General features: G+C 44.7%; 1 protein-coding gene across 1 annotated transcript in view; it reads right to left on the bottom strand.

The window, feature by feature from the left end:
• Positions 1 to 21,902, bottom strand: part of ADAMTS10 (ADAM metallopeptidase with thrombospondin type 1 motif 10) — a 932,646-nt gene that overhangs the window by 234,683 nt on the left and 676,061 nt on the right. The window contains exons 13-15 of the mRNA XM_069649542.1: positions 17,104 to 17,249; positions 14,259 to 14,322; positions 12,351 to 12,453 (exon numbers count right to left, since the gene is read on the bottom strand). Of these exons, the coding sequence (XP_069505643.1) occupies positions 12,351 to 12,453; positions 14,259 to 14,322; positions 17,104 to 17,249 (313 nt within the window). The remainder of the gene's footprint in view (positions 1 to 12,350; positions 12,454 to 14,258; positions 14,323 to 17,103; positions 17,250 to 21,902) is intronic.

Below are 21,902 nucleotides of genomic sequence, written 5' to 3'. Positions count from 1 at the left end.
CTTCTTGTCTGGGATTTGGCCTTCTCCCCATGTCTTTCACAGCCCTTTTGGAGGCATCTCCTCCAGTGAACTCTTGGGGTTCCCTACCCTTTGCTCTCGTCTCTCTGTTCGTCACTCTACTCCACTAGATTTGCCTTTGCCCAAAAAGTTCTGCTCTTGCTCGTGTTCCATCTTGCTCAGAGTGTGTCTCTATGTTCCGCCTTTTATTCATGTAGGGAGAGCTAATTGGTATCAGATGTATGCACTTAAATGTCAAGTGCCTGACTTTGCCTGACCCGATTAGCGGGACATGTCCAATGAGATATATAAGGTTTAGCCTCTTTACTCTCAGTCACCCACTTCCCCAGCCCAGTGTTTGTGTAGAAAGGGGGTAGAGGGTTGGGACATTAGAGAATCCTATCAAATAGGATGGGTCAGATGTACTGGAAAGGGGGGAATACCGCGTCTCACCATCGGTCGCGTCACCCCCATTCCCTGAAGACCCCTCACCCAGGTGATCCCCCACACTGGTCCACCTCCCGGGTCTGTTTCCAAGGGCGATCGACGTGCCCTGGCCATATGAGAGAGAGATACCTGGGGACTAGTAGGCGAGATAACCTTTGTTTTCTCACACTCAAAATAAAGAAGATTTTTTAGATACCAGTGCCACAAGTGGGGATTGTAGTAACATCTGCCCCAATTGCTGTGCATAGTGTACACGGATCACGTTTTGTACAGTACCTTACCACTGTTACAAATGTTCCATACCAACATGCAGAGAAGGATGTTTCAACTCTTGCACGCAACTGCAATAGTAGGGGAGTTGGACTGATCTACTATATCCATTTTTTATTAAACAAAATACATTGCCTATACGCATGCATGAACGTATGGAATTCTTACAAAGCAAATCTAGCTGGGAGTGCTGCACATAGGGGATGCGCCCAGGGGCTAAATGTTTATTTTGCACCAAATTATTTGAATATGTGAAGTAACCATACAGTTCAAAAACGTTTTGTTATAATCAGACAGAGAGAGTCTACCGGTACTCAAGGGAATCTTGCCGCACAGGTTATATCGATTCTTAGAGAAGGAGTACAAAGGTATCATGTTTCCACTCACAGGCAACCCATGGAACCTCAAAGGTCGAGCATCACTGGTTGAACTAAAACAATCATCTGAACTGAGTATTTATTGCTTTACGAAAGAGATACAATGATTTAGCTGCCCAAATTTCTCGAGGCAATCCATTCCAGATTCTAGATCTGTAGACCGCAATGCGTCAGTCTCCTCTGGACACAGAGGCAGATGGGGGATACAAAACATAATTTTTTCCTCAGAGTGGAGTGAGCACCCTGGTTTATACCTATGAATTCTATCTGCCAGGTATTGTTTATTTAAGCACAAGACAAAGAACATTACATATATTCTATCCTCACCGATAACCAATGCATTGAGCGGCAGGAGCCTGAAATATGGTCTGATTTCTTAGCCCCCACCACAAGTTTCATTGCAGCGTTCTGTGCCCTTTGGAACCGTTTGCACTGCGTCAATGGGATCCCTGCAAGCAGGCTATTGCAATAGTCGAGTTGAGAGTTAACTAATGCTCCGACCACTGCTGCCCACTTATCCAAGGGAACATAAGGTAGAGCCTGACGCAGGAGTCGGATGTTATAAAATTTGGACTGCACCATTGACACCAACGTGGGCCTCACTGCTCACGTTCTCTGACCAGATGCAACCTAGGTTCTTGATTTTGGTGGCAAATGGATGGTCCAAGCCCAGAAGATGGAATGACTGAGGACAGTTGCCTCCTTCCAGAAGATGTTTGGGGCCAAAGAATGCCACCTCCGATTTATTGGCATTTAACTGGAGCCAGTTGGTGGCCATCCAGCTTTCAATCTCATCTGGACAGGGCCCAACTCTCTGGAAGGAGTCTTCAACATTGCCAATATTAACACACACCTGGGCGTCATCGGCATATGACTGGTAATTTACCATGTGTTTCCTCAGAATGTCCATCAGAGGACGCAAGTTTAGATTAAATAACAGAGGGGACAGGGAGGATCCCTTCAGCACCCCACACGACTGCTCCAAAGGATCAGACACCAACTCACACAGCTTGACTTGTTGCTGCCGTCCTGTTAAAAAAGACTCAAAACAAAACTCGTCCAATCGTCTTTAGTTGCTCAATTAAGATACATTGGTCCACCGTATCAAACAGCTCCTCCCCTAAGTGGGTCATCTCAAACAGGCAACAATGCAGTCTCTGTGCCAAATGTTGGCCTGAAACCTGATTGAAAGGAATCCAAAAGTCATTCTTTCTCCACATGTTCCTGTAATTGCACTGTAACTATCTTCCCAAGTATTTTACCTGGACGGGGCAAACCTGCTACTGGCTGATAGTCGTGCAGGATTTCCAGATCCAAATTAGACTTTTTTTAGGAGTGACGTGACCAATTATTTTTTTAATTCCATAGGTACCGACCCAGTGAGCAAACACTTGTTCACAAACTGTCATGTATGATGTAATCTAAGGAGCTACACACTCTGCCACCCGTGCTGGCAGGGGAAAAAGGTTGTCATTTTTTGGTTTGAAACTTTCTAGCATTGTCTGGATAGTCTCCTCTCAGACCGTAGAAAATTCAAATTGTGGGACACCATCACTGTTGCTACTAGCCCCCTCTGAGGCAGTAACAATATTGTTCCCCCCCGCAAGGAAGAGACTCTTGCTTAGCACAGATTTGTTCTTGGATGCCCGCTCTTATTTTTAAAGAAGAGATTACATGTATTAGCTTGTGCTAATGACGCCTCCAGGGGAAGGGTGGTGCACTTAGGGTAGCAGAACCTGCAAATAACAGAAACATTCTCTGGATTGATTACCTGCACTATGCAATTTTGTCTGCAGATACTCAGATTTTGCTCCGAAAATTGCCACTTTATAATTGTTCAGGGCCCTTTTTACCTTGGCAGCTCTATCCTGGGATCGATGTTTCCTCCAGCTGGGTTCTAAAGCTCTCAGATGTTTCCGTAGTAAGCGTAGGCTCAATGAGTACCAAGGTTGGGATGTTTTTCTGCACCTGCTTACCTTGAGTAGAACCACCCTGCTGCAAATATTTCCTACAATTGTTGCACGAATTGCAAGGACAATCTTGAAATCTGCCGATGGATCAATCCTATTTAGTGCTTTTTTTAGCACACACCCAGACAATTTATGCAGGTCTTTTGTGCGACGATAGGTTGACTCACTCATGGCGCGCAGAGGGTTGTTTGACTGAATAGGAACATCCTGGTGAAATGGTCTGACCAGGAGATTAGCAGTGAATAAATCAGGGAGGTGCTTGAGCCCCTCAAAAGGAGGTATTGGCAATGAGCCTGCATATGCGAGAGGGAACCTCTAATGGTTTCAATTCATGATTGGCAGTAAAGTCCAGAGCTCTTTTGCGGCCAGGTCAGATTGATCATCCAGCCAGATGTTAAAATCACTGAGACAAAGGAACTCCCTATGTTTAATTCTGACTAAAGTAAGAAAGAGGTCGAGGTAAGAGGTGATCCAAAAATGCTTTGGCTGGTCTTGGTGGGCGATATCCAAATAGCATTTTTACGAGTATGAGGGGGTTATCCAGACTGAAAGATGACCCATCTGTATTGTCTCGCCCCAGTCCAGAGCCGTCAGTTGGGATATTTACAGTGAAGTCCTACTAATAATGGCCATCCTTCCACCCCTCCTAATGCTGCATTTAACCGAGTTACAGCCTGATTCATGGAATTATTTGCGTGAAAAACGCAGATTTGCGTGCTTTTCTGCCCGAGAATACCTGTTTGAAGTACAGGGATTTTCAGGCAGAAAGGCGCGCAAATCTATGTTTTTCACGCAAATAATTTCATGAATCAGGCCCTTAATGTTGAACCCTTCTGGCACTAATTTGTGATACCTTGCCCGGGACGTTTCCCTGAACCATGCTTGTGTTGAAAAAAAATGTCCAGCTTATGGGCACGGCATACCGCAGACCTCAGGTTTAGTAAGGCTGCACACATATATGGGATACATTACTCACCGTAATCGTATTTCTGATGCTTGTATCTGCTTAGATTCACATGCTGTGCATAGGCCGACATCTAGTGGAAGCTGCGGAGTATTACAGTTTGTTTTTCGAAACTCGAAAATGGGCGTCGACACAGGGCGTGCCAGTAGTACTATCCCTAGTGTGACGTCCACTGTACCCAAGATCCCTCACGCGTCTAGGATCCTCAGATTGTATTTTTTCTGACATGAGGTAGCATGAGGAGTAGCGTGAGTACAGATAATCCAAGCAGATAGACAGAAAGGTAAGACTACAAGCAATCATGCGCCTTCTCTCAGAGGGGAGGAAGGGTGGGTCGCATCTGAATCTAAGCAGATACAAGCATCAGAAATACGATTACGGTGAGTAATGTATCCCTTCTGAGGCTTGTGGAATCTGCTTAGATCACATGCTGTGCATAGATTAGCGAGCAGTACCTGAAGAAGGAGGTGGGATGTGAGAAGGGTCATGAGCAAATAAGTGTCTTCGAACCGCTTGTCCCACTTGTGTATCTGCCTTGGAATGGGTGTCAATGCAGTAATGCTGAGTAAAAGTGTGAATAGAGCTCCAAGTAGCTGCTTTGCAAATGGTGTCAAGGGGTACATTTGCAATGAAAGCCAGAGTGGCCCCAATGCCTCTAGTAGTGTGGGCTCTTGGCGTGAAAGGCAGAGTTCTTTCAGAGAGTGAGTAACACAGCTGGATACAGTTAATAATCCACTTCGAGATGGCACCTTTAGAGACGCGATCCCCCTCTCTGCCTGTAGCTACGGAGACAAACAGTTGATCTGTTTTCCTTAGTGGTCTGGTTTTATTTACATAGTAGAGGGCCCCCCTACGCACATCTAGGGTGTGTAGTTTCACCTCAGCCGAGCTTTGCGGGTCCTGGAAGAAAGCCGGAAGCTCGATGGACTGGTTTACATGGAATTTAGATATAAACGTAGGTGAGAACCTAGGGTGTGTGCGTAAAACCAGTTTGTCTTTATGGACAGTAAAGAAGGGATCCTGCACTGACAGAGCCTGAATTTCACTGACCCTTCTTATAGAAGTAATAGCTACTAAGAAGGCCGTTTTATAAGTCAGGTGTTTGAGACTGCTTTTATGCCTGGGTTCGAAAGGGGGGCCCATGAGCTTGGCTAGCACCACATTAAGGTCCCACCCTGGTGGTGGGTTTGAAATAGGAGGGTGAAGTCTCTTTACTCCTTCCATGAAGGCTTTAACTACTGGTACTTTCCACCACAAAACCTTGCTATGGGAAGTGGTGTAAGCCGACAGGGCTGCCAGGTGTACTTTCAGTGAGTTAAAAACCAATCCTGCATCTAGCAGGTGGAGCATGTATGTAACAATAGTGGAAGGAGTGCAATCAAACGGGTTGATTTTTCTACTCTGGCACCAGATAACGAACCTCTTCCACTTGTCAAAGTAAAAGTGCCTTGTGTTTGGTTTCCTAGATTCCTTTAGGATGTCCATACACCTCTGTGGCAAATTGAGATGTCCAAACTCTATGACCTCAGGAGCCATGCTGCCAGGTTCATTGAGTTGGGTTGCTGGTGCACTGTTTGACCTTGGTGCTGGGATAGTAGGTTGTACCAGGCTGGAAGCTTGATGGGCTCGCACACCGCCATCCTGCGTAGGTGTGGGAACCACGGTTGTCTTGCCCACGTGGGAGCAACTAGGACGAGCGTCATCGACTCTCTGTTCATCTTGTTCACCACTTTCCTGATGAGAGGAGTTGGTGGAAAAGTGTACGCAAACATCCCTGACTAGTTCATCCACAGGGCGTTCCCCTGGGAGTCTGGTTGGGGGAACCTGGATGCAAATCCTGGGAATTGTCTGTTTTCGCTTGTGGCGAATAAGTCTCTAGTGGGGGAACCCCACTGAGAGAAGATATCTTCTACGACTCTCTGTGTAGAACCCATTCGTGTTCCTCTGGGAGGGAGTCTCTGCTCAGAGCATCCGCTAGGGAATTGAGCTCTCCTGGAACATGTTGTGATGACAGGAAGATGTTCCATCTGAGTGCCCATCTCCAGATTTTCTGGGCAAGCTTGGACAGATTTGGCGAGCGAGTCCCTCCTTGCTTGTTCAGGTAGAACATGGCTGTTGTGCTGTCCGTCCGTATTTGCACTGACAGGTTTAGTAGGTGGGGCTTGAACGCCTGAAGCGCTCTGAATACTGCCAGAAGCTCTAGCAGGTTGATGTGGTTCTTGGCCACTGAGTGAGACCAGAGACCCTGAGCTTTGTGGTGGAGATGGTGAGCTCCCCACCCCGTCAGACATGCATCGGTAGTGACTACTGCCTGTACTTCGGGATCGTAAAAGGGTTTCCCCTGTGCGAGATTCTCTCTTGTACACCAGTGAAGACTTTGTACCAGTGTTGGCGAAACGACCACTAGATCGTCCCACTGACCACTTGCCTGAGACCACTGTTTCACCAACCATTCCTGCATGGGACGCATGCGCAGGCGCGCGTGGGGGACCAGGTAAATACATGACGCCATCATGCCCAGTAAACGCATTGCTTTGCGTACCGTTATTTGTTGACCGGACTGATAATGCGGAATTTGCAGTAGTATATTCTGAATTCTTTCTTCTGAAGGAAAGGTCAACCCCTCTTGAGTATCTAGGTTTGCTCCTAGGAATTGTGTGGAGGTGCTTGGCACCAGGCTTGACTTTTTCTCGTTGATTGAGAAGCCTAACTCGTGGAGGAGGTCGATAGTCCTTTGAATGTTTATCCTGCAAATTCCTGGGGTTTCCCCCGTTATGAGCTAGTCGTCCAGATAAGGGTACACTGGGATTGCCTCCCTGCGTAGGTGTGCAGCCGCCACCGCCAGTACCTTGGTGAATACCCTTGGTGCCGAAGCTATCCCGAAGGGCAGTACCTTGAATTGGTAGTGTCGACTGTCCACCTTGAAGCGCAAATACTTTCTCTGCGCTGGGAACATGGAAATATGAAAATAAGCATCTTTCATATCCAAGGTTGCCATGTAATCCCCCTTTTTTTAGGTAGGAGGGGGATTACCTCTTGTAGCGTGGTCATACGAAACTTTTGGGGCTTGACATACTTGTTGGCAGGCCGTAAGTCCAATACTGGGCGCATTGTCAAATCTTTTGGCACAAGGAAGTAAGTTGAATAAATACCCTTGTTTACCTGGTGTCCCGGGACGAGTTCTATTGCGTCCTTTTCTAGCAGAATGGCGATCTCCTCGAGGAGAATCTTCTGATGTTCTAAAGAGTGTACTCTTTGTCGTGGAGGATGGTTCCGGGGACGCTGCAGTAGTTCTATACAATATCCTGTGGATACTGTTGACAGCACCCATCTGTCTGATGTGATCCCTTCCCAAGCCTGGGTGAAGTTGGAAATGCGTCCCCCTACTGGGGTTGCGTGAGAAGGGACCCTGAACTGAGTGTCACTGCTTTGATGGAGGTGTGCCCACCTCCCTTGTTGGGGCTGCCTCTGCCTTTACCACGACCTCTCCTATTACCCCTGCCGTAACCCTGGGTAGACTGTTGGTTGTTCCACTGTGTACCCTGCCCCTGGGAATAGGTAGATCCCCTCTGGGAATTTTGGCCGTGTGGGCGACGAAAATTACTATTCCCTCTCTGGTTAGGGGGATTATTGGTTAATTGGCCAAGGGACTTGAGTGTTTCGTATTCGTCCTTGGCATTCTTCAGTGCGTCTTCGACCGCCTTACCAAACAACAGATCGGTTTCCACCGGTTTGTCCAACAATGATGCCTGGGTTTCTGCCTTAAAACCAGACTGCCGTAACCACGAATGTCTTTTGATAACAGTGCCTTCCGCTATCAATCTGCCTGCGTTGTCCGCGGCGTCGAAGGTTGCTTTCAAAATGCAACCAGACACGGCTCTACCCTCTGCGGAAATCCGAGCTAACTGGCCCTTTAAAGGTTCAGGAGCAGAGGCTATGAGTGCCGTGACTTCTTCCCACTGATGGCAGTTGTAGCTGGCCAACAGGGTGGTGGAGTTTGCGATCCTTGCTTGATAGGCGGACGTTGAGGCTACTTTCCTGCCGAAACCGTATAGTTTTTTACTCTCCTTGTCGGAGGAGCTTCGGACGATGACAAGGGTGTTCCAGCCCTCTTACGAGTGTTGGTGACAACTAGGGAGTCTGGCTTCAGATGTCCTCTTATATAGAGAGGGTCAGACTGGGCCGCCCTGAAAAGTTTTTCAACCCTGGGATTGACTGCTCTGGTGAGGTTCGGGTTCACCAGGGACGGATCTATTCTCCGCTGAATGAACTTAAGGATAGGGATGGTCTGGGCAACAGGCCTCCTTTCTCCCACCAACTCTTCTGCAAAGTCCCTTTCCTCCTGGACACCGTGGGTGTCAATGTGGAAATGTTCTGCTGCGTGTGCGAGAACCTTGTTTAGGAGGGGTTGGTTATTGACTGGGGAGTCGGTAACCGGGGCTTCGTTCTCTACTGGGGAATCTACTCTGTATGTTTCCGGGTCCTCCTCTTCCTCTTCCTGGTCCTCATCATCCCCATAGTAGCCCGTCCCGGTTTGCTCTTCTATCATACCAAATTCTTGGTCCTCACAAAAGGAAGCCTCTCCTTGATACAGTGAGTATGGTCTTGCGTATGGTTGTACCTCGAAGGGTTCTGACCTCATCGGAGTTTCAAACCGGGGCTTCTTACTCGGGGGGATAGGACAGTAGAGCCTGAGGGAGTTGCCCCTTGTGGATCATACGAGAGGAAATGTTCTGGATTTTTATCATAAAAATCTGCCAAAGAAGACATTCTTGACATGACCCTATCTATGTCTTCACTGGACCATTTTTTGGAACTGGGGATGACTCTCTCAGCAAGTCTATGGGATTTATCTTGAGTAGCTTTGCTGGTTTTAGCCATATCAGCAGACCTGGTCTTGTCTGTTTGTTTAGGGGGAGTGGTGTGTTTCACAGGCGTGGAAGAGTACGAAGGTTGTTTCTTTTGCTGTTTTCCCCTCTCCCCGTGAGTGGAAAAATGTTTTCCCTGTCCTTCAGTGGCTCCGGAGGTTCTCGACGCCTGGCGTCGAGGATCGGGGGTGGTGTCCCTGTCTTTCGAGCGTGGGGCCTCGCCGGTTTTAACTGCGGGCTCCGACTCCTGGAGCGCGGCCCGGGTGTGGAAGTCGTCTTCGTCTTCCGACAATCGAACTTCTGTTAGCCTAGGGAGCGAGGCACTTTTTGCAAGAGTGGATGATTGCCTGGAGTCATGCGGCGATCTTGATCGAGAGCGCCCAGAGGACACCGAATCGGACCGTTCTGTTTGTGCCTCTTTCCGAGAACTCGACGTCGTCGAGTCTCGGTTGGACTTAGTGTGTTTAGTGTGTGTAGTATGTGAAGCGCTTGTGTCGCCGGGGGTCTTCCCCATAGCCGCCCTGCCGGACGACCTTTCGAGGTCGGGGACCTGCGCTCGGCTGTCTTTCGACGCCGTAATGCCCTCGCCGTCCGAAAGTACGGCGTCGCTGCCGTCGCTGAAGGCGCCCTCCGCTTCCATGGCCGCCTGCCTGCCGTGGTAGGCCCAACGCTTCGTCGAACGGTCCTTAAGTGTCTTAGGTTTAAACCTACTACACGCTCTGCAGTTCGCTTCGGGGTGGTCCCTCGGCAAGCAGAGATTGCACGTGGCGTGCCTGTCGACCCAAGGGTATTTGCGATTGCACTTGGGGCAGAATTGAAAAGGGGTACCCTCCATACGCACCTTTGAGGCAGCGGGCTGTTAGGTGTAGGAAATGTGTAAGGTGTACCTATATACCAAGAGTGTAGAGTATGTTCCACCCCCCACTCTCCCTACTTGCAGGGCAGAGGCCTTCCAAGGCCCGGGCCGAGGCCAGCGGCCTTCCGAGGCCCAAGTCCGTCGTGCAGCAGCCGACGGTCGATTTCTTCTCCAGCCGGCGTCGAGTGTCGAAGTTCGACGTTGGGGTGGGGAAGGATGTCAATAGATTATTAAATTAAATTTTTAGCAAAAGTATGGCTAAGGCCAGGGGACGTCACACTAGGGATAGTATTACTGGCACGCCCTGTGTCGACGCCCATTTTCGAGTTTCGAAAAACAAACTAATACTCCGCAGCTTCCACTAGATGTCGGCCTATGCACAGTATGTGATCTAAGCAGATTCCACAAGCCTCAGAAATATATATATATATATAATGCGTGATGGGCAGAGCAAGGCAGGTTTGTTTTTAAATCTAGGATTTTTTATACCTAGATCCTGTATTTTGTTCAAGGCACGGAGCGTAACATGTTCCTCATTATTCAGTGCCATCATGCTATCTCTGTCAAAACACATTTGAGGCATGACAACAGTGTCCGGTTACCCACAGGGAGTTGTAGATTTCACTTACGCCCCTCTTCTCCTTAACATCTAATCCGATACTGAAGCCCCAGTCCAGCATTATAAGCCCAATACCCATCCATAACAGACTTAAACAAGCTTTGCGGCAGTGCTTTGTGCTGATGCGGGACAGTTCTGGCCTGCGGCGACACTCCATGATCTCACAAGGTTGTGTGCCGTAGGTGCTGATGGTAAATGGAGTCCAGTGATTCTGTATCAAATCCAACCACGAATATACAGATAGGAAGTTGCCCCCTAAACTCCCCAGGTACTTATATTTCAAATCATGAATTTTGGCGCATTATAAGAATATAAATGCATTAAAACAATTTAGGTACATTTTTAAATTGTACACAACATTATTTTATTAGATCCCTAAAATCTGCAAAATATCTCCTGCACTCAACTATTAGCCGTACAATCAATTCTTTACATTTGTAAACCGAAATTAGGCTCTGTACCACTCAGCACAAAGCGAGCAGCGGAACCCACACATATGGGCATACCCCTCACATGCAGAGACAATGAGGCACCAGTTTGTCATATTTTGTCTGGTCATGCTCCACCAGATAAAACTGCACTCAAATCCACAAATTGCATTGGGGAGGAGGAGTAACAACAACACCCGCCATGTTATGTTATGTTATGTTACGCCGTGTCCCCTTTCGATTGTGCACATATTTACAGCAATGATGGAGAGCACAGTGTTGCTGCCCGTGTGCAGCAAGAGGACCAGCAAATAAGGGTGAACCTCATGCATGTGGTTACTCCGTATGCCAACTCTGCAAACAGTGCACAGTGCCTGGGATGTCCTAAGCATAGCCTCGCTGCAGAATATGGCATCAGTCAGGGTATTTCCAAGGGAAAATCCCTGTGCCTTCGAACAATATTTAGGTACTGCAAAAGGTTCTGAAATGTACCAGTCACCACCATAGTGCTCTAACAATGATGAGACGGAAGCAGAATATTGTGGCCCCACCAGGGGTATCCAAATCTTACTGTGAACGGAGGATAGCGCAACGGCAACGTGCTGGTTTTGGAAGCAAGACCACGCAGCGCAACAGAGGTTCAAATGGTTCAAATCCCAGGTCTGCGCTTAGAAACCGAAATCTGGTATTAAACAGGTTATAAAAAAAACCAATTAAATGAATAAATAAAGAAAGAAAGAGTAAAAGAGAAGGGCATAAGAGGAGAGCAAGGGTGCTGGGGAGCAGAATTAAACATGAAACATTGCTAAAGGTATGAGAGGGGATGGAAGGGAACGATATTGATTGTGATCGTTTGCCTTACTGCAGAATCACTGAAAAGTGATCAAGCATACTGCTAATCAGGAAAAAGGGCGAAGGGATCCTGAGAACGAGCGAGGTCTAGCACTTCATAGAAGCTGTGAAGTGAGTCAGTAAGCAGTTGCATTATTGCCTGCCTTGAGCTCCACTGTACCCTTGCAGAATGGCGGCTTGATTGTCTGTTGGGTGTTACTGTAACCTGAAGGACGTGAGGAAACATCTCAGACTGCCCAGCCAGCTGTCGGAAGTGATAGAGCCCAGAGTGGACTGTGTGCAAAGGTGAATGCGGTTGGCACAAAAGGGAAAGCGGAATCGGTTATTTAGGCCATCACCCAGATAGCCGTTTCTTAATGGACACTCCGGTCTGGGTGTAGGGCATCTCTTACAGAACACTGCTTTCTGCAGAGTGCCCACAACTTCAAGTTTTACGCTCTGAGCACAATTTACAACAGGGATTTCAGTTTCTGAAAGGGAAGCAGAAGGATTTCTTGCAGGTCACTTTCATGAAAAGAATTCCTGTCTGAGTTTTTTTGGTCAATTCTACGAGTGCCGCCCGTGATCAGCACTGAATGCAACTGGAGTGACTCATGGGGCGCACACATTCCACATTAATCAGGAGACATGAGCTCTGTCTCCATACGCTTAGCTATGCCTGCATATTTATTACTCATCTTATCCTCTTTACAGTCAACTCACCACCGCGATATGTCTTCCATGTGTAATATTTCCCACGAAAAGGAACATTATCGAATTCAGAACACTGGAGTTCCCTGAAGTCCTGGGATCCCGGAGGACAGTCCTAAGGAGGAACAAGGAGGAAACTATTGAACAAGGCTACGAAAGAATGCATTGGAATGAGTAACTCTAGGTAAATATAAATAGCCAGGTGTATGTTCAGTCGGTTTCTAAGATCTCACAATTTCAGAAAATAATAGAACGGAGAGCAAGAGTATCTGCAGACCATGCAATGCAAGTGATGCGTAATACTACAAACCCCAGTAACACAACATAAGCTGGATAACGTGATTTGCCCAGGGTTGCACAATATCAACAAATGCTTCTATTCAGATCTCTCTCTCTCTATTTATGTATCATAATATTCCATTTTAACTGTGGGTTCTGCATTGGTGAAACTGCACTCATTCGTGTTAAAATGCCGTGCTGACAGTTCTTTCACGTACAACTTCTACACACTACAGATGTCACTATCAGATTCCTTCCTTTTAACACAGATCGCCCTCAGAGGACCTGGATGCAGCATTTAATGGAACTATGGTCCCCGCGCATGAGATAAATGCACAGACATTTGGGCATGTTCTTATTGATTTATACACGAGTCTGTTCCTGACACGGGCAAATCAGCAGATGGTGCCATCTTGAGCCCAGTGCTATGACGTTTATTCTGGATTTAATGGACAGGCGTTTAAGGGGTGGGAAAAGGACATTCTAGTTCCTTCACAGGTGTTGCTTAGTGTCACCTGCCATGTGCCACCACCCATTAGCTTTTCCCTCACAGAACTCTGCCTGTCTTCAAGTTGAGACAAAACCTGCTTTTCTCCACCCAACCACAGATACTTATTAGTACTCTATTAACCCAATGGTCATCCTCATGTGTGTGCTTGTTGACTGAGATAGAGCTGTGCGTCACAAGACATGTTATTGCGGCTGTGCTACGCCGGTAAGTGTAGAGCACACAGAGGTTGAGGATAGCGTAGAATGATGTTGTGCAACTTGAATGCGAGACTAGGATGGAGACGCTGTGTACACCTGGCATGTAAATGTGCCCTAGACTTGCTATGAGCATGTCATCCTACTACAGAGGGAAAACCCCACCAGCTTTCTGCCCTTGGTATGGCTATTGGTCCTACAGCACTGGGGCTAGCACCCCCTGTTCTCCTTCACAGGGGTCTGCATTCTGAGCTAGGACTTTTTTGGAAGGGTCAGGCCCAGCGAGCGGGAGGGAGTTCATATAGGATTCCAACCTATGCTGTGCAGCCACAGTCATCTTAGTACCTACATTTGGGGTACCTCTGGAATGTCAGCTTCCGATAAGGATGCCTTAGCGAAACCCCAACGAGGTGCATACCCTAAAGAAGGCGTAGAACTACAGACTTCTCAAGTGACCGCCCTTACCACTACTGCCATGCCAAGGGTTGCTTTTGTAAAGGCTGTGCTGCACATGATGCACGATTTCTATAAGGCTTAAGCAGGCCTTTGGGGGTTAGTCTGATCTGCTCATGTAGCAGCCATAGTGTGACTTATTGTGATCCTGCAACAGCCTGTACATCAGTATGCTATGTCTCTATTGAGTAGAAACATACTTGCCATGCTTCCAGTGGTTTCCATGTTTATCTTCTTACCCCCTTCCCTTTCTCTTATTTCTCCCATAATTCAAAGCAGTTGTAATGCAATTTGCCACAATACAAAACCTCAAATTAAAATAAAAAAAGTGAATGTAAGTGCTGTTCTTCATGAAACTACCACCGTGATGTGGTATTGAAACCCAAACAAATGATATCACATTCCTCACTCAGCTCACAAACTGATGCTCAGAAGCTTGTGCATCTATTACAGCATAAAATAACTTGTGCAGACAATACGTACATCCGTATTGCAGGATCTGTAGTGCTTCCTCTCTCCCAGGCAATATTTCCCTCCGATGGTTGGTCTTGAGATGAGAAAAAAGAAAAATTATTATTTGCTCAGATGAAAAGTTCTTAAAATGTAAACATAGAATAATGGGTAATCTGTAATTACTATTTATATACATATAATTCTTATGAAGAATATGGTGCCTATGTTAAGCAGCGCATCCCCCGCTATGCACATATCACTTTATTTCCTTGTGAAATTACTAGGAAGGCGTATATTCGATTTAGATTTAATCTCTATCACACGAGAGATAGAACTAAGAATTGGCAAAAAAATGCCATCACATTTGCTGCGGGATGTAGATTTAATGAATGCAGCGAACCATATGAAACATTGAAGCATCTTGTACTCTATTGTCCGCATTTTAAAAAAATGCGCACAGCAAGACTCATGAAATTTGTTGATATAGAGTTTGAAGATTGCCTTGAGTTTTTATGGTCCCGTTTGATGCAAGGAGCTCACAATCGCTTAATCTTTGAACTAGTAAGCCTCTGTAAGCATATAGAAAAGGAACTTATTTTGAGCGGAGTATGAAATGCTTAGACGGTAAATTGTTTAGTCTATCCTTTTTCGTATCTGTATTTTAAATTGTATTGAGAGTATTGTGTATTGATGTAATTCAACATGTTTCAAAACCCTTTTTATATGGATTTAATATGTTCGTTTTGCAAAGGTTCTACTCGAATTTATTCTTGTAATTGAACTAAATGCAAATAATAAAAAAAAAAAAAAAATATATACTATTACCTTTAGTAATCTGCCATTACTATTTCATTTGCACAAAATACGTGTATAAAATTAGAGACATCCAAGTATATGGGAACAGAAATGAATGAAAGGAGCTTTATATTCATTTATTAAAAAAATATAATATTTATTCAACTCTGTACATGGCGTTGGTCCAAAACGTGGCCATGACCATTCTAGACAGCAAAACAAGGTAACCAGTGAGGCCATTATTTAAGATTCTACAACATAATGTGGAGGGGTTGATCCATATTATGTTTTGCTTCTCAGCCAACAGGTTGCCAAGGGCGTGATGTGATTCACATGTACGATACATTCACACAAGAAATGCCTCATAAAGTAATAGCTGGGCATGTATTTTTTGGGGACTCTTGATTAAGTGGAGATAGCACAGATTTCTGGTTAGCATAAAGACAATTTGTTTCTCTAAATCCGACAGGAAGATCTTATATATCGGTCACGAGGAACAAATTGGGCCAACAATGTCGAAACTAGTTCTGTTTCTATTTCATTTAGAACACATTTGGAACTCAAAAATTAGGAAGACCTACAGCATGATTCATGGAATTATCTGCATATAAAAAGCAGATTTGCGCGCCCTTCTGCCCGAAAATCCCTGTTTGAGGTATGGGGATTTTTCGGCAGAATGGCGCACAAATCTGCATTTTCCGTGCAAATAATTCCATGAGTCAGGGGCTTTGAGTTTTGTCTCCTTTAGTTGACCACAGATTATTATGTATAACACACTGACCCAACATTAGATTATTCATTAAAACCGGCCCACTGGAGTTAAATCCTTTCCAGAGTAAATTATCTTTGGTTAATTGGAAAGGTAGTTTTATAATTTTACCACTTTAAGCACCATTTGCACATATGTTTTCATTACAATGTATTAAGATGTAATTTGATTGCTCATGCTATTTTTTCATGTATTCTATTAAATTATATACTGTTGAATATTACTGTGTGACCTTGGCTGATGACTATCTCCACTAAACAGTGCGACAGCTTTTTGCATCTTTAAAAGTTCTGTTAAAGGTTTTTTGTATCGATCCTATCTGACACAATTCGGTCATCGAAATGTTTGGTGCAATACTTTACCAGTTATTCCGTATTAGACCAAATGCTAAAATATGCTATTGTGTAAACCCCTATTTACAAACCCAGACATAGGAATGTAAACTAACTGTTCTGCTATATCTGAATCAGGAAAAGAGTTTGAATCTCCCTGCAAAGCGGATACACCACACCTTGTTAGAATTGCTCATGCACAGTGTTTCTAAGAGAGGGTACTCAAATTCTAGAAGCAGGTCTGGATACTAGATTCCAGGATCACCTCAGATCATATGGAGACTATTCTGATCATATTTGGAATCCAGAATTAGGAGCCACCAAGAGAGACTGTAGTGGCATTTTAATAGTAGAACGAAGGGTACAATTAACCGTAGGGGCGGTCTTAAATCATACCAGGAGGGAAAGGTAGCACATCTATGAGATTGTGAATTCAGCAAAATGAGCTGCCAGGCTTATGGTACTAGGAGTCGTGACAGAGGTACTATGGAACACACTGTGCATTATTAAAGAAACATGAAACAATATAAAAGCAATAGAAGTCACATGGATACATGCTGAGTGGTGAAAGTTCTCATGTGTAAATGGCATTTTATTCAAGTGACCTATTTTGTTTCAAATCTCCATGTTTCTTTGGAATCTCAATCGCTTCCCTAGATTTCTAGATCCACTCCCACTTCTGCCTCAATATTTTATACTTTACTCAGCAGCCCAACCATTTAAACATGGTCTACGTCGTGATGCCTTTTTCCACGATGGCTCCTTTTTTTTCCTCGCAATTTTCGACACATCGCAGTGCACAAGCCCCAAACATGTGCTAATTTCCTCATTTGTACCATGTGACTCGAGAAGTAGCTCAGGGGAAAAGTTTACTGTTCTGCTACCTAAGGATCTTTTTCAGCTTCTCCCGACTGCTGTATCAATTTTGGATCAATTATCATGAATATTTCAAATGACAGTCCGGAGAATGAGCACTTACCTGGGGCTGTCACAGTGCCGTATTGATGAGGACACGCCGCCGCCGCACGTTCTGCTGCACTCTCCCCATGGAGACCACTGCCCCCAGGCTCCATCCACTCCTTCCGGCCGCGTGCCGAACGGGACACACTCCCTCTTGTAGCACCACTGGGGAAACACAGACCTTCAAAGAGCAAGAACACTAAACATCTTCTGAGGAGAGTTATCTTGGGCTGGGTCTCGTGTACGCACTAAGCGGAGCACTGCTTTGGAGGGTTGCCTACTACATGTTTCAGCTCAATAGCTAAATCAACAATTAAAATATAAATTAGGAAATCACTAGGCATAGTTTACTGCATGATGTATTGTTTTTTTATTGGAGACACTTGCTGCTTTCTTACAGCCAAACAAACCTGAAATATTAAAATCAAGTTATAGTACACAGGACAAATTCCATTGAATTTTATCATGCCTGATTGTCAAAAATGTGCCCGACTTCTTATGTTGACTCGACATTTCTGCATAATGGGGAACATGACCTAATAGCACTTAAAACAATTACAAAGTTTGATAAAGGCAACATGTTTGTTCTGCATGTGATAAATCCAAAAGAAATATGCACGGGCTAAATGAATAATTTTGTACAATTGTCTGTCTTTGGAGGGTATCCATTAACAGAATCCATTAATATGCAAAAGATTGTAAAGATATGGTCAAGTATACTAGAAATGCTGTGTATGGCTTAGTAAACAGTAGTTGGGTGACCTTTTTACATATCACTGAATTCTGCCGATTTGTCCACCTAACCAACACATCTCAGTATCAGTTCAGGACCAATTTCTCTCCAATATTCTGGGGACACAGCTTTCCAAGACACTGTTCATCACTTCTACACTAGCATCAAACCACCTGCACAACTTGTGGTCTTTATTTATTATTTGTTTTTGTTTTAAGGTATACCATAACTTTACTTTCATAGTGTTTTTTGATAGAGGTTATTTTAAATGTATTTCAGTTGTCATCATTAGAGGACTACATACCCCAGAATGGTATGCGCTACACATAATACGAACATCCTGAGCTTGCTTTCATTGCTTCTTGATAAACACCCCTTAACCAGCGCCAGCTTGCCCAAAAGCATTGTTTAGCTGAGTTTTCCCTCCCCTAGCACAACTCCACCACCCCACCCCTTCACACCTGATGGAGAGCAGAGCGCAGAGGACTAGAGTACTTGGCGCTGTGGCACAGCAACTGGATCCCAGTTTTCGATCTGCAACACCACTTCACATTTTTATGATTTGAGCAAATCGTACATTTAACATCTGAGGTATTTAACTCCTTTGCTATTTCTTGTTTTAAATTATTGGCCTATTTTTAATGCCTGTATTTACACACACTAACACACGTTTCTTTGGATGCCTTTTCACAATGAACATTAGGGGAAGATCACATCAAACCACGGGATGCCAGTGAATGTGTGCTATACTTACTGAACCTGTATAGTTTGTATTGTTTTAATTAACCCCCTGCTGTAATTTCAGTGCATATTATCCTTAATGGGTTTATGTATTTTTTTTAAAAACACTCTCAGATTTATTTCTGTTTTTACTTATAGAGGACTACATGACCCAGAATGCATGGCATATTCGTATGTTTAACACATGCAGCCTCAGCTTCTCTGCTCCACTTCCTGATGAACACCACTTCCCAGCACACGCTTGTTCAAAAGCGCTGTTCACATAAAGCACAGATCTTGCAACTTCTCATTCAGAGATCAGTGCCCTAGCCACTTCATCACCAATGCCATATGCATGAAGCCTGCATAAGTACTGATTGGTGTTAACACATCCTTATACATCTCCATGCGCTCGGGTAAAGAACCCTACTCATGGTCAACATGGTTTCTGTCACACCAAGGAGTGATGTTGTTAGTTCCTCTTTTGGGACTATCGACAATGGAAAAAAGAAAGAAATGACCCCAAGGTCACTCGACAATGGAAAAAAGAAAGAAATGACCCCAAGGTCACTCACCGAGATAATAAGTCTTAAATCAGGCCAAAGAGTGCATTGTGTGTCGGCCGATATTTCAAATATCTATAACACAAACAGTACCATGACCATGATTGTTAATCTGAATCTTCAACTCTTTGGGTGTTGTTATGGAAAGCACAATGAATAGTTTTGAACAAAATATCAGCAGCATCAGAGAAATGCATAGCACACAACTCATTTCAAAGAGATTCTAATGGAATGGTTGCATAGGGGCCAGATTCGGGACGACAGAGGACACCATGTGTGCGGGCACTTGGGGGTTGGGGGAGAGGCAGTCACACCACTTTACCATCATTCCATGCTCCTTAGCTCCTCAGAAGAAACTGAAGCGTTTGCCACCGTCCAGTTTCTAAGCAGGGTGTGGAGGCAGCACGAGTAGGGAGGTGGGAATGTCTCCCTATTGTGGAAGGGAATAATGTGGAGTTCTGTGCTTTTTATTAATCCGATGATTCATTTTATTCAAATACATTAGCTGTATTTCTTTTAAAATGTTAAACAAGGTTTTAAAGAGAGCGCAATTGTTTTCAATGTAAAAAAAAAAATGTTGTTTCATAATACTGAAAAACAACGAATGCGAGTTAACTGTTGGTAACAATTAAATATTGAGGGGTGAATAGACAGTCAGCACATAGAAATAAAACCAAAAATCAGGGGGAAAGGAGGTTGAAGCTTGCAAAAGAAAGTGGGAAACTTATATAGCACCCCTTTTACAATAGTAAAGGGACATCTTTTTATAAGGAAAACGTTTACATTTTGGTCAAATATACTAGGATGATAGTCACAAAAAACACCACATGCAATTAAACAATTTTGGGGGGGAAGTTCCAGTAACTTGGAAATGTGGTGAAATGTACATAGGTGACATGCCACAGATCCGACAAGTCCACTTGCCCTGGAAACTGCTCAGAGTCCCCAAAGCAGAGTGCATTCTGTGGTCATGTTTAGAGGTATATGCCAAAAGATACTGAAAGTTAAAGTTTAGCTTTTCAGATGACTTGACGGGTTTGTCAAGCTTATAAAACACTGGGATTTGAAGGTGAAAAATTAATTTCTTAACTCTGGTGGTAACCATTAATTGCGGGCGTGAAAAAAGAAGTGATGGTGCTGTAGAGGGAGCTGATAGTTGCACGCTGCCATTCTAGATAAGGCTTATGCAGGGGCCGGGGGTCGCAGGGTTTGGGAAGAGTTCAAATAAAACCACCTTTATTCGATGTACCGTAAAATGCATCAGACATACTAACAGAATTGGTGAGCTGACAGCTTTCCATACTTTAAAGCCTACTTTAGAGAGGTAAAAATCAAAAAGCTCAGGCAAAGATTGTTACTTACCATGGAAACTGCGGATAGATTGGGCTGCGATGCGGCTGTCCTTTCCCTTGATGCGGAGAAAGCTTTCAACAGGGTCAGTTGGGATTACTTGTTTTCGGTGCTGAGGAGGATGAATCTGGGCGAGGATTTTGTTTCTTGGGTTGCTCTTCTATATGCTAATCCTACTGCTGTCGTTAAGAGTAATGGTGTGGTTTCGGAGCCTTTTTGTTTGCATCGGGGCACGCGTCAGGGTTGTTCATTTTCTCCTCTGTTATTCATTCTAGCGATTGAGCATCTTGCAATTTGCATCAAGAGTGAATCTGATTTATGAAGTGTTAGTTGTTGGGGTGTTGTGCAAAAAGCTTGGCTTTATGCGGATGATCTCTTGTTGGTACTGCAGAATTTGGAAGTGTCTCTACCCTGTCTGATGAGGATCTTGTCTGATTATCACGATTGTTCGGGATACAAATTAACCGATTGAAGTCAGAAGTGTTGCCTCTGTCCAACAGGTGTGATAAGACTCTGGTTACGGGTCTGGGGTTTACTTGGTTTGATGTGCGCTTCCGCTATTTGGGGGTGTGGCTAACGTATCCTGTCTCCCTTATGGTTGATGAAAACGTGTGTGGTTATTCGGGATTGTAAGATGGATTTGGAAAGATGGTCGTTACTCAATCTTTCCATGTGGGGTAAAGTCAATGCCCTGAAAATGAATTTGGCACCCAGAATTAACTTGGTCTCAAGTATGCTTCCAGTGAAAATTAAGAGTTGTTATTGGAGAGAACTTGAACGTCTGGTCCAAGAATTTTTATGGTACCGAAAACCACCAAGACTTAGTCTTTGGAAGTTACAGCTTCCAGTCAACCTGGGTGGTTTGGGAGTTCCGAATTTTAAGGCCTACCATTTGGCCTTTTCTGCTCATTCTTTTGTTCCGTTTTTGAATGGTGAATTGAACAGCTGGGCAGTTGCGGAGTCGAATCCCTATGGGCCATTGGGCCCAGGTGCCTTGTTGACCACTAATACGAAGATTTCCGGGGATAGTATGTTAGCTATGTCGTTTTTACGCACCTCATGGGTGTAAGTCTTGTCATTGCTAGGCCGTGACGCTTTTAAATGCAAGAGTGCCTCTATCTGACTCAATCCTATGATTAGGGACAATTCCAGGACAGTTTTTTGACCTGAATTGTTTTTGATGGGTATTAAACAGGTCTCTGACTTGGGTAATGATATTCGGTGGTTGATTGCTGCTGAGTTGAGGGAGAGATGGAGTTTTGAGGGTTTGTCAGACTCTGCTTATAGACGCCTAAAGCGATCTGTGGGTGAGGTAGACTGGTCCGACTCTTTGGATGTGAGTATTTTTCTGGCTGACTCTTAACAGTAAGGAAGGTGGTTCGGCCAGTAGGTTGTACAAGCTAATTGTGTCACATTATCGGAGTAATGATAATTTGCGGAGAGTTTGGAGTG

The sequence above is a fragment of the Ambystoma mexicanum genome, chromosome 1p (assembly GCF_040938575.1).
Source record: "Ambystoma mexicanum isolate Mex_15411 chromosome 1p, UKY_AmexF1_1, whole genome shotgun sequence".
NCBI lineage: Eukaryota > Metazoa > Chordata > Amphibia > Caudata > Ambystomatidae > Ambystoma > Ambystoma mexicanum.
The sequence above is the reverse complement of the archived record's forward strand: the minus strand, read 5'-3'. Positions and strand labels throughout refer to the sequence as shown.